Source organism: Haplochromis burtoni, unplaced genomic scaffold, assembly GCF_018398535.1.
Source record: "Haplochromis burtoni strain Fernald_Lab_line unplaced genomic scaffold, NCSU_Asbu1 Contig_313, whole genome shotgun sequence".
In the NCBI taxonomy this organism is placed as follows: domain Eukaryota; kingdom Metazoa; phylum Chordata; class Actinopteri; order Cichliformes; family Cichlidae; genus Haplochromis; species Haplochromis burtoni.
Window position 1 is genome coordinate 508,072 of NW_024582674.1, and position 13,545 is coordinate 521,616.

General features: G+C 47.7%; 1 protein-coding gene across 1 annotated transcript in view; it reads right to left on the bottom strand.

The window, feature by feature from the left end:
- Window positions 1-643: 643 nt before the first annotated feature.
- The window catches only part of rapgefl1 (Rap guanine nucleotide exchange factor (GEF)-like 1), a gene marked incomplete in the record, with an annotated part of 32,562 nt that continues 19,660 nt past the window's right edge, over window positions 644-13,545 (bottom strand). Inside the window, 9 exon segments of the mRNA XM_014329724.2 lie at window positions 644-8,065; window positions 8,239-8,293; window positions 9,875-9,939; window positions 11,797-11,884; window positions 11,965-12,015; window positions 12,453-12,543; window positions 12,697-12,875; window positions 12,978-13,100; window positions 13,341-13,438. Coding sequence (XP_014185210.1) covers window positions 7,941-8,065; window positions 8,239-8,293; window positions 9,875-9,939; window positions 11,797-11,884; window positions 11,965-12,015; window positions 12,453-12,543; window positions 12,697-12,875; window positions 12,978-13,100; window positions 13,341-13,438 — 875 coding nt within the window.

Below are 13,545 nucleotides of genomic sequence, written 5' to 3' on the forward strand. Positions count from 1 at the left end.
GTTGCCGGGACAACGGTACTTGTCTGACTGCGCTGTGTAAAGTTTGGTAGAGGGGGGTTATGGTGTGGGGTGTTCTTCAGGAGTCTCCGTGCTTCAGCAGACCGAGACACTGCGGACACCTTCGTGTTCCCAGTACGTGGGACCAGTGTGGGGATGGCTCCTTCCAGTTCCCACATGACTGCACACCAGTGCACAAAGAAAAGTCCATAAGGACACGGACGAGCCGGTTTGGTGCGGGAGGACCGGCCTGCACAGAGTCCTGACCTCAGCCTGATCCAACACCTTTGGGACCAATCAGAGCGGAGACTGTGAGCCAGGCCTTCTCCTCCAACACCAGTGTGACCTCACACATGTGCTTCTGGAAGGATGATCAACACTCCCCATAAACACTCCTGAACCTGAGGAAATCCTTCCAGGAGACGTCCAGCTGCACACGGTGGGCCGACATCATATTCCACCCTGTGGATGTTCAGTGTCCTGTTACAAAACCAAACAGAATACTGTTCCTCACACGATAACACGTCTGTCTCTATAATTTTATATTAGCTGCAATCATTAATCAGCTGAGCTGAGGCTCACAGAGACCTCACCGAGGACTAATGACTAATACAAGAACACCAACAGGAAGTGACGAGGCTTTGTGTTGTTGTCCAGAGGTTTTATTTCAGTGTCTGTAGTGTGACAGCAGGTCTGTGGGAGGCGGGGCCTCTCGCTGGTTGGCTTTACTTTCAACCCTCCCCTCAGAGCTGCCTAATCAATAGCTCTCCAATCAGCAGAATTATCCACAGCCTCTCTACGCTCGTTTTCTCTCTGCTTTAACATTTGATGTGTAACAATTAAACATCTCGAGATAAAGTGCAGTAATACAAATAATCTGAGTGTTTTCATTTTATGGAACAAATATGACAAAAGGTTCAACCAAGAAGAGAGAGTGAGTTCGTATGTGTAATGTTGTAATTATAGGAAACAGTAACGAGAACAACCTGAACCGTAACATTAATAATTATGAGCTTAATTCAATGATATACAATTAAAAACATATTTTCACAACAGTGTGGAAGCTGTGAGTTGTAATTTTTTTTAATGGTTCAGCTTTTTACTTAATATATTTTAAAAATTTGAAACTTGCTCTTGAACGACTCCTGTACCATGATAATGTAATACAATGAATTTAAAAATTACAAATAAAACTGTAATTTCGAGCCCTGCGACAGACTGGCGACCTGTCCAGGGTGTACCCCGCCTTTCGCCCTATGACAGCTGGGATAGGCTCCAGCGCCCCCCGCGACCCTGAAAAGGATAAGCGGAAGCGAATGGATGGATGGACTGTAATTTCGCTGTGAAACGTCCGTCCAGTCTGACGCTTCTCTTTGTACAATTGTACACAAATTATTTCAAGAACAGAGTCACAGTTTTGTAATACAGTCGTCCCTCGTTTATCGCAGGAGTTACGTTCTAAGTAGCCAACTTTTCACACTTTTCTCTTGTTTAAACACTCTGAAAGTTCAAACCTTTGTAGAAAAATAAGTCCAGCATTCCAGAATGTTTTCAAAGCCTCTTTTCAGGTCCAGAAAACAGGAACAGAGCAGCTGCCACAGAATCAGCATTAATGAATCAATAGTACGGAAGTGGAGGAAGCAAGAACGAGTTGAGTAAAGTTTGACTTTTCTGACTGTTTTGTTTCGCTTAATGCGCCTTATAATCAGAAAAATACGGTAACTTCCACCGTCCTTTAGCCTGTCCAGAAGTCCAACTTTTTGTCCGATGGTTAGCATCTTCGCTGCCTTCTGGGTGCTCGCGCAGGAGCCTTTGTGTTTGTTGGGGAGAAAACAAACATACAGTACAGCACCGCAGAGTCACACTGCTGGGACTGAAGATCTATGTAAATGTGACAAGCTGAACCCTGTACAGGAGACACGGCACGGAGGAGAGTGATTGGCAGTGGTCTACAGCCAATCAGGACACAGAAGGTGCTGTAAAAGAAGAAGAGAAACAAAGCAGCGACGGGTGAACTGCGTTACAGCGAGGGACCACTGTATTAGAACGTGACGTTTTAAATCATTAAATTGCATAATTATTAGTTATGATAATTATAAAACTCACAAAAAATGAAAGCTAATTTTCAGCTTAAAATTACTTTGTGTAATAAAACTTTTTTAAAATGACTTTTTTCATGTAATGTGATAAAGTTCATTTATTTATCTCATGATATTGAACCCTGAGAAAATCTTAGACACTTTCAACCTATTCTCAGAAGTTCCACAAATTAATATTTATAATATTAATAATGTTTCTTATTATACAAACTTCATGTGACATTGACTTTTTAAAACGATCAGAGACAGTTGTAACAGAAAAACTTCATTCTTGAAATCAAATTCTTTTTATTGTTGTTCTCTTATTTCTGGAAATCTAAAATAAAATCTAACGATTACATTTTTTCCTGTAAAACTGCAAATGTCATATTTTATTATTTTTATATTATTATTAAAGTGCTGTTTAACCATACATGAAAATCTTTGAGTGTTTTGTGTTACGATGCCATCCCTCCGAGCCCCGCCCCCATCAGACCTCTGCTCCACTGACATCGTCTGTCTGACGTCACAGAAATAAGGACTTGTTATCGATGTAAACAACCACTTATGTACAAAAAAAGAAGAAACAAAAAGAACCCAAAGCTTTAGATAGAAAACAACAGAACGGTCAAACTGAGGCGTTAACTGTACAATTCATAAAGTCAGAATCATTTCTTTCTGTCATCACTTTACACTTTATCTCACTTTTACAAATAGAAAACACCAAATTAAAGTTTCTCCTTGAGTTAGTGCTGCTCTCTCTCCGCTCATACATAAAATATAGTCTCCGTTAGTATTTTCCTATTTACACGGATGCAATATGTACACTTTAATTTTTTCAGTGTTTTTGTTCAGGCGACAGCATAGACGGCCTCGACCCAAGAGGCCGCCCGCCTTCCAGAATCATGGATCCCAGCGAAGTGCAGGCAGAAACCGTGATTGGTCAGTGAAACAGGAAGGTTTGCCGCAGGAGGTTGTGAGATCGGAAATGTGCGAGATGAGGTTTGCTTAAATCAGGGTAGAGTCGAGATTCGGGACATCCGTTTCTGCCGGGGATGACGGTGGGATCCACGATAGAGCGCCTGACACCCAGGAAGTGGTCCTGAGAGAGCCACCGGCAGACTAGTGATGATCTAATAGTAATCTTCGCTGGGTTTCACACTTTGTACCCGCCAAAACCGCCGCTAACGTCGCCGCCTCGACAAGACCTTTAATATCAAATAAAGAGTTCTTCAACTCTGGAGGGAACAACGCAAATCACAGGGAGCTGCTCTGGACCTCCGATTTTTGGGAACATTTTATAGTTCAAACGTTGAACGTGTTGCTGTTGGGATTCGAGACTGAGAGAGCACACTTGCGAATTTGGAGTCATCATCCATTGAACTTCAAATTTCTTCAGTTTAAAACTCATTTTCTTGGAAGTTGAGACTCAAACGGCAGCGTTTAGGTTCTACTTGAATTTCTAATTTGAGTATTTGAATTTAAAACTTGTTTTCTGGGGAACTGAAACAAACCTGCGAACTTTGTCTGGCTCTGATTTCTGACGAGTGAGAACGACTGAATATAACGTTCAGGCTCAGATAGCTATCCCAGCACACCGCCTGTTCTCCTACAGTGACCAGTAGTTTCTGCAAATCTGCAAGCCACTTTGCAGGCCACCTCAACTCCTGTCGTTTATGCCTTTACTGAAGCCATGAAAAAGCACTGAAGCTTTAGTCAGACTTGCTTTCTTGGGTTTGCTGTTGGACATTTGGACTCCTTGTAAAATTTTTATCTCTCAAATAGTGAAATTCAGAGTTTGACTTAAACCTCAAATTAACTTTTTGAAGTCTTCAATCTGGATTTCTGTCTCATTGTTTGGGAAACACAAACGTGTTCCTGAAAATTCAAACTTGCATTCCTCGGAGCTCCATATCGGATAAAAGGTCTTGTTGAGCTGAAGACGTTTTGAAGCTCTCGTCCGGTCCAGAATCAAGTAACCTGCACGGTCAAGCTGGGACTAAAAGCCTCAATTTGACGAGTGAAAATGAGGCTTTACTCAGTGCTTAAACCACCAGGTTCTTCCCAAAAGCCCGGTTTAAGTGAAGGGGACTCACAGAGGTACGAGCAGCTCTGGGCTGTGCTGAGGACTCGTTTCTGGACGGGACCGGCCTCGCTTTCATAAACAGGATGTTATGGTACAGATGGAGAATGAAGAAGTCTCACTGACCACCAGAGCTGAGCACAAAGAACGTTTTCAAACCATTTACACGTTTTCAGCTGAGCCGCCCTGACGCAGCGAAGCTTCAGTCCAACAAAGAGATCGGGCTCATCAGACCGAGTCAAAGAAAAACGTGATGACGCAGCAGGAAAAGACTTCCAGCTCCCGAACGTCTTCCATCTCCAACAACCTTCTGTTCAGACTGAAGGATGCTGTGAACTTGATGATTTTGTTACGGTCCCCTGAAAGGGTCCAGGCGATAAGGGAAAGCAACAAAAAGTGTCCGGATCAGAAAAAGGAGACAGAGGCAAAATGAGACACGCCTCAGATCACTGAGACTGTCCTCACAATCGAGGATTCGGCCGAGAGACGCGAGCACGGACGTCTGGAAGTCTTTTCCTGGGAATCAGATTTTTTAAAAACTCGACGTGAACTGAAGAAAGAAGAAGGCGGCAGCCTTTTGTCCTTTTGTCTCGACTCCTAAAACCTTGTGCAGGTTTTTTCCTGCACACATCAGTCCTGACCCCAGAAAAAAAACCACTCCGAAACATGACAGCGCCACACTGTGGTGAAGCAGGTCACGGTCGGCAAGGTGTGCTTCGGACAGCCCGCCTACGGAGGCCCACAGAGGACACGTAGGACATTCACTCTGTGGGCAAAGAGCGGCGGGCGGTATACGATGGAGTAGCCGAACCAGCTGAGCGACGTCAGCTCTCTGCCACACCTGTCCAGGGTCTAACCTGTCCAGGGTCTAACCTGTCCAGGGTCTAACCTGTCCAGGGTCTAACCTGTCCAGGGTCTAACCTGTCCAGGGTCTAACCTGTCCAGGGTCTAACCTTCTGTACCACCTGACCCGCAGGCCATTAAAAATCGAGCAGAAGGACTTCAGACTGACTTTCTTCTTCTTTGCTGTCAGGTGAGCGGCTCTTTGACGTCTGCGCTCAGGCCTGGCGGTGCTCACAGCATAAAAACAACAGCTCTGTAGATTCTATTATTATTATTATTATTATTATTGTTGGAGTAAATATGACCGAAGTGTGATCAGCTGTACAAACACAGAACCAACCAATTGCAACACAACTGAACTGAACTCTACTGAAAGCAAGAAAAGGAGTAAACAAAACCTCTGTGTGTCTCTGAGCCCTGAGGTTCGCCAAAGTGCTTCGTTGACGCCATGCGCTGACCGACCGGCTTCGCTTCCCGCCACTACTCTTATTGCCGTGGACCCCGACCACCCCGATGCGCCGAGTCAACCGAAGGGAGGGCAGCTCTGTGGGGGCGGGGGCGGTCAGGGGTCCTTCCTTAAAACCGATTGGTTGGTCGGTGTGACAGCAGTTAGATCCAAGCGTTGAGCGAAGAAGTGTTTCCGCCCACTTCTCTCTGTCCGTGACTTCGGCATGAGCGCAGCCGATCGGCTGTCACGTGATCATCAGTCCAATCAGCCAACGACCAGCAGCGTTCTTAAAGGACCAGACCCGTGTTTTCCTTCAGCTCGAAGGATTCCCGACCCTCAGAGGAGAGGTGCATTCTGGGTAGAGAGAAAGAACCTGATCAACTCCGAGCATCGTACCAACTTCAGGTTTTACAGCACGGTGTCAAACATACGGCCCGAGGGCCAGAATCAGCTCGCCCAAAGATAAGTAAAACCTGCGGCTAGTGAGTGAACCTGGTGTGGACGCAGGTTTGTGACGCACACTGTTAATCGTCGTAAGAGCGCTCCGGTCACCGGTGGGACCTATCCTCAGTTTAACCGGACAAAACGCCGCCACACACTGAGAAATCACCACGAAGCGCGACGTTGCGCCAGAGCCGCCAAGACCGCTCGATTAATGCGAGATGAATTATTCAAGATTTAATGATGCTTGAAGTATTTTAACCCTAAAACCTTCCATCGATCGGTGTGAATCACTTTTGTTCAGAGAATCAGAGGATTGTTAGTTTGATGTGCAACTTCACACTTCACTGAAGTTTCGCAGTTAAGCGTCACGAACAGGCTCAAACCTCCTTTTTACATCACAACGACTGAAAATCTGAATTAATGACACGAAAAGACGTCGGTCATAAAGCAGCATGAGGACAAACACTGTGGTTGCTCCTCGAGCGTCACTGGAACACGACCTTTGTAAGAGCCGCTCATCTTTAAGTGTCGCAGTCACTTCTGTTTTATTTCCTGCTGCTTTTATTCCTCAGGTTTTCCTCATGTCTCTACTTTGTCTGCACCTCAGCCTGATTACAGATTTGGACTTTGACCTGTCTGCACTGCTCAAAACACACTGGTTTTACTGGTTCATTTCATCTGCTCTCAGATCAGACTGTAGCCGCTAGAAACCCTTTCAGTATAAGAGCCTCAGAGTGAACAGAACTGAACCTGAAACAGACCCCATTCCCACGTTCAGCTGAGCGACAGCCGAGAGGTTTAAAAACACGGGCGTGGTCCTGTAAAAGCTGACGGGCGCTGACCTTCATCAAAGTCCTGAAACAGAAACAACAAGGAGCTCTCCGGAGTCGTACGGTAGAAAACCAGCATCTACACGTCCTCGAACGCACCGCGATGACCTCACACAGTGTCCGTGGTGTGTCTGACATGGTCAGTGAATGCATCATCAGAGTCCGGTGTGTTCAGGAATGTTCTGGAAAGCTCTGATGTGAGAGAAAGTGGCTGACTTTGACAGAAAACTCGATGAAATGCACGAGATCCAAACTCGTATGCGGGAGTTTGGAAAACTGGACCAGTTCCACCTGCAGGAGAGCTGCTCCGGTTTCACCGGGTCCACACCTGCAGCTGCTCCTCAGCCTGTGGACGCTCGTGGATCTCAGAGCTGAAGAATCCAAGATGGCTGTTAAAGAAGCGCCGCCATTGTCAGCTCCACACTTCTGCTCATTTCACGTGGTCGAGGCGCTCTGAGACCTGGAACGTCTTTACTCTCGCCGTCTTAGGCGCTCACAGCGGCTGAAGGTCAGCCGTCAGATTGTCTGCAATCTGAGTGGTCGAGTGCCACAGGAGGAAAAGCAGGAGGCGGAGCCTGGAGTCGGAGAGCATTCAGTCCCGACTCGTGTTTGGAGTTTCTCTCTCCACGTATGGTTTCAGCGCTTTCTGATTTACAGGTTACTCTGATTTGATTTCACATTTAAATGTTTGGCTCGATGAGCACTCGGGGGTTTCGTGCCGCGGCGCTCGGACGTCCACTAAACAGATAAACTGAGGTTTGAATTTTGGTGTTTGGGCTTTGAAATGACTGACTGCAGCTCCAGCTTCAAAGTGTCGTGCTGATGCAGGACAGTTGTTGGGTTTAGGCTTCAGGTTCTGGATGGTCTGGGCTCACGAATACTCGTCTCGCGAGATCTGCTTTTTCTTTATTTTTACTTTTAATCGTTTTCCAAATCCTTTCAGTCCTGAAAGCTTCCTGAACGTTCCTGTGAATGAGAATTCCCACTTTTTAGGGGTAAATGGCCTCTGAGTGCAGAGCAAGGACTGCCGGTCCCTGGAAGGGTCCCAGCAGAACTCCTCTGAGGGTGTAAACGAACGTGAAGTCTGGACCCGCAGCTCGAGTCCTCTGTAGTGTTGTTTGAGGAGGAGGAGGAGGACTGAAGCGTCCAGGCTTGGCGTCCTGTCTTCCTCTCCCTCTGACGTCCTCAGCTCCTCCTCCTCCTCCACCTTCCTCCCTCTATGTGTCTTTGGGCTCCAGCTTGCAAGACATGTCGAACAGCAGGTTCTGGTTGTCGATCACCTGCAGCTGCCGCACGTAGGCCTTGGTCTGCAGGTGGGAGGGAGACATCTCCGTATCTATGGCTACCAGAAAAAAAAGAAAGAAACAGCTGTTAGTGATGCAGGGCTGCAGTGTGATAAAGCTGCCACCAGGGGGAGACGAACCCCACAGAGCTGCAGACTTCCTGCTTTTACTTTATTCTATTTGTAACTTTACTGTGTGTGTGTGGGTGTGTGTGTGTGTGTGTGCGTGTTACCTAGCTGGCTGCTCCTGTATCGTCTGATGTTCCTCACCATCTCGGCCACTTTGTGCTGCAGACAGAGGGGGAGGAGTCAGTTCCTGTCTGTGATTAATGGATGCCTGCAGTGTGATGCAGTGTGGACACTGTGGGGTCTGCTGAGAGTATCAGCATGTTAACGTATTTATTTTAACACAGAGTCTACGGGACTGGCTGTTTCAGGCTGGCAAACAGGAAGTGAGAGTGTTTGAGTGAAGAAGAATTGCAGCGGCTGTAACTGTTATTTCCTCTTCATCACAGCAAACAACTTCAAGCATATGTATCAAACTCGAGGCGAGCGGGCCACATCCAGCCCGGCGTACATTTATGTCCGGCCCGCGAGATCATTGCTTATAGATTTATTATTATTGTTATTCACGTCCCGGCGATATGAAACGCTGAAACACACAAACTACAGAACTGATAATGCAGCACTTCACTATGCTCGCCCAGCGCTAGGCTACCTGGGAACGTCAAGTCAAGCTTCTGTTGATGTACAACCCTACTGTAAAGTTACTGTGAAGCTAGCCCCTCCCACTGGAGAAATGTTGATTCTGACATCAGAGCCTTTCATGGTACAAGTACATGGTTACAGATAAGCCCAACAAAACACAGATGAGGGCAAAGCCTGAGTAGTCTAAGGAGCTCTGAAAGAAAAGTGTCAGGACTTCTTTAAGTTTCCTTGAAAAAGTTTCATCCGAGAAGCTTCTTCGGTTCTAAGAGCAACGGGTGGAGAGTCCCCAAGAGGGTCATGGGCCCACTGTTGAACCTAATCACATGAGCCAAGGTGTGGAAAGAGGTGTGGGTCACAATCAGCCAAAGTTTCAGGTGAACCTGTTGCTGCCCCACCCTATCATGTGACTTACTGAGGTGAAATCAGGCTGATTGTCAGGATGCAGGAGGACAACTACATCACGACCATAACCGCCATCATATCCTGTAGCCAAGTAATGTTGAACCAAGTCGGCTCAACCTTGTTCCCAGATGCGCACTGTGGTGAGTTCGCACGGCGCTTTGGTCACCTTGAAGCACAAAAAGAGAATTTGGAGCTGCTTCGCGCCTCGTTGACGTGGAAACTGCACCCGTGCAGCTGCAGTGTGACGGGGCGCTCGGTTTGTTCGCCCCATTCCTGAAGCCACAGCGCCGTCTACATGCGGCTCGAACCTGGTGCCTGTTTGGTAGCACATATCTGTGAGAAGCTGAACACAGGAGTCGTCTCACAGATGAACACCTGCGGTCCATCCTGACCATCTGCACGACGCACGAGCTCACACCAAACCAACGAACTTGTTGCCAAAGCAGAAGAAAACTCAGTGTTTTCATTTGTTGTTATTTTAACTTCTGCTGAAAAGGACACAAATTGTATTTAGTTGTTCTTTGCAGCACATTCATGTTTCTAACTTCTCTAATTTTGACTGGACCAAAATCTTAAAAAGTTTCAGTTTATTTATTCTGGAAAAATATTCGTCTGTTTTTACTCGTATTTATCTTCAAAAACATTTCATTTTAGTACGTTCAATAAATGTTTATCCTGTTCGTCCCGCGACCCAAAGTGTCTGAATCAGAACATTTAAACTCTGAGCTGGTTTTCAGGTGCGAGCGTGACGCCACTCACCATCTTCTCAAAGTTGACGAGTTCACCGTGAAACGTTTTGCAGCTCTCGTGAAGAAACGTCAAGTCTGGCAGGAAAAAACGAGACGTCAGCCGGCGATGAGTCGAGGACACAAACACACAGAATCAGTGATGCGCACAACGATCAAACGAACTGCAGTCAGTGAGACGTGTTTTTAAAGCAACATATTAACAAAGGAGAGAAAAACAAAAGAAATAACATAAAACGGAAGATACAAAAATGAAAGAACAAACGACCAAAACAAAGAAAGCGATCGATCACGTGTTAATGTGCAGCGCTGTCATCACCACAGGGGGGCGCCGAGGGAAAAATATCAGCTGTAATCCCAGATTCCTGATTTTATCTCTTCACTTCCATCTCTATGGTTCTGTTACCATGGAGACAGAGAGCTAAAGGCAGCACACACAGGTTCAGACACTTCAAAGAGTCCTCTTCTTCGTTGGTTCTGAAGTCGTCCTCGCTCCAGTTTTTCTGTCTTTCATCTCGTTTAACTTTTTTACTTCTTAAAACACACACACACAGACACACACACACACACAGAGAGTGTGTGCTGTGTGTGTGTGTGTCTGTGTGTGTCTGTGTGTGTCGTGTGTGTGTCGTGTGTGTGTTGTGTCTGTGTGTGTGTGTGTCTGTGTGTGTGTGTGTGTTGTGTGTGTGTGTGTGTGTGTGTGTGTGCTGGTGTGTGTGTGTCGTGGTGTCTGTGTGTGTGTGTGTGTGTGTGTGTGTGTGTCTGTGTGTGTGTGTTGTGTGTTGTGCTGCTGTGTGTGTCTGTGTGTGTGTGTTGTGTCTGTGTGTGTGTGTGTGTGTGTGTTGTGTTGTGTGTGTGTGTTGTGTTGTGTTTGTGTGTTTGTTTGTGTGTGCTGTGTGTGTCAATAGTGTGTTAGTGATGTGTTAGTGTCAGTGCGTCGTGATAATGAACAGTCCTCTGTTGTTGTGACTTGCCAAACAGTTTCCTATTCTCGAGTGTTTGGGCTAGAGGGTAAACCTTGTTTCGTCCTTGTCTCCTGGTTGCTGGGTCCCCACGTAGTGATAGTTGGTGTCGCGCTGTGTGTGTCGTCGTCCGTCCGCTCACGTACAGTGTACATACCTATGTGGAGCTTCAGTTCGTATCCTGGTGTAAGCTTGGTGGGCGCAACAATGGACGCCAAGAGTGTAGGATACTATGAGTCTTAGTTAATCTTCTGGCGTGCTATCCGTGGTGGATGGGGCTGAGTTGTTCGTCTCCGTTTTCAACGAGGTCTTCCTTTTTTTTGCTTTGTGTAGTTTACGCCTTGTAGTTGTCTTCAAGCTCCTCGATTCTGTTGCACACTAGTCGATCGACTAGCTGTGTACGTTAGGGAAGGCAGGTGTGCTGTGTGTGTGTGTGTGTGTGTGTGTGTGTGTGTGTGTGTGTGTGGCAGATTAACAGCAGCACAGAGCTGATTAGCCAAAGGTGCCAATTAGCGAGGTGCAGCTAGCCGCTGTGGTCCACAGCTGGAGGCGTGCGAGTCTCAGAAGACCAATCAGAGCGATTTATGGACGATCGATGAGTGAACTGGTGGACCTGGGTGTGTTTACCTCGTGCTGCTGATTCCAGGAGAAAGCTGCAGCGGGTTTCATCAGCAGAGGGAAACAAACCAAACGTCCTGAACACTAAAGAAGAAAATCGTCTCCGGGGTTTCTGCACTTCCATTAAAAATGCTTTTTATCTCTCGGAGTCCGCGCTGAGTCTGAGAACTGGAATACTGGAAGACTTCCAGAAGGTTTGACTTCCTGATTTTCAGCTTTCCTCAGTTTCATAGATTCAGCTAAATCCTGCAGTCAAACCTGTAGTGATTCATCAGTAGTTACCTCAGCGTTACTGAAGCACCGCAGACGCCGCTGTCACGCTTGGTAATATGCTGATGTCAGCGTGCAGGCTCACCTTTGAGCAGCAGAGGAGTGAAGGGGATCAGCGGAGGCCTCAGGCTGGTGATCAGGTCTCTGTAGGACTTGTGGTTCCTGGACGGGTCCTGTGGGACAGCGTGACGGTCAGAGCGTCATTGTTCTAACTCGGGTCAGAAAGCATTAGAGATAAAAACGTGTGACTCACCGCGATGCTTTCAAACTGCTGAAACTGCTTCCTGAACTTCCCCGGCAGACCCTGCACACAGAGAGGACAGCAGTGAGACACTGACGGACACATGGACACACATTTATCAGTGCTTCACACGGTCAGCGCAACGGGTGAAATACGGACAAACAGCAGGGAGTCGGTCAGGCAGAAGGCGCTGCGCTGCAAAGTTTCCTAATGAGTGCTGACCGAAGTGAAAGTTGCTGGTTGTAGTGGGAAGGTACAACTTTTCCACCGCTTCGCCAACAGTTGCAGAAAAGTTGGAGTCCGTCGTGCAAAGCACAGGCAACAGCGGCAACCTGCACGGGGGCTTTTGTTGCAGCAGAGAACCCCCAGCAACCACTCGCCAGCCGCTCTGGAAACATGTTACCAAAGCAACCGGAGGTTACCACAGGGTCACCGTGGTAACCTCCGGTTCAGGTCTGCACAGCTCTAACGCCTCTGCTGGAGAACACACGGCGTCCTACCTCCCAGGTGAGCCTCAGCCTGCTGACGGCCGGGTTGTCCAGACCCAGAACCACGGCGAGGAAGGACAGCAGGTCCTGCTGCTGCTTACAGCTGAAACACAGAAGAAGACGCTCATCTTTAAACCTACCACAGAAGAAGAAGAGCGGACTGCCTCATGATCTCAGGGGGGCGCAGCTCCTCTCCTGAGTCCCCTCATTAACTCAGTTTTGTGCGTGTGCGCGGCGTGTTTGTGCGTGGACTCACAGCGCTGCGATCTTGATGAACTTGCGGAGCAGCTGGATCCTCTTCGGCAGCGACTGACACTGCAGGATCTCCGTGGCGACCCAGTGCTGCACCTCGCTGCACCGCTGCAGTACCAGCTCCAGGTTCAGGGGGCGCCAGCGTGACTGCTCTCCGTGAAACACGTAACACACAAACTCCACCTGCAGGAGACACCAACGAAGAAGACGTGCGTTTGTTCGTTTGTGGGCTGAAGCTGCGTCACTGAGACAGAACAGCCTTCAAATCCTGCGGCGCACTCAGACCTCGTGCACGCAGCTGAAGAGCTCCCAGTCGAACACCACCAGCTGATTGGCCACCTCCTCTGCTGACATGTCGTGGAGTTTACTGTCGCCCGGCGTCCAGTGGATCTCCTCAGGAAGAGGAAGCTGAGGAAACAGGAAATTATCTCATCAGAATCCCAGAAGATGTGAGAGAGGGAGAGAGACTTGCCCCAGCAAGCTGCTACTGCGTCCTGATTGGTCGGTTAGACATCAGGTGATAGCAGCAAAGTTAAAGCTCTGCAGAAAGGTCCTCATGTGCAGCTGGATGCACAGGAATCAGGTGCACGTGTGCATGTTTGGGTAACCTTTGTTTCAATGACAGCCATGAACCAATCAGATCCTCACCAGTGAGTCGAGTTCGGAGGGTTCGCAGGCGAACAGGTGAGTGTTGACTCCCAGCGTGGTGAAGACGGCCTCGTCGCTGGGACGAAACACGGCTTTCTCTGAACACACAACACAGCCGTTAATAACACACAGACAGAGCTGTGTGTGTGTTACTGTGTGTGTGTGTGTTACTGTGTGTGTGTGCGCAGACCTCCGGCTGACGTCA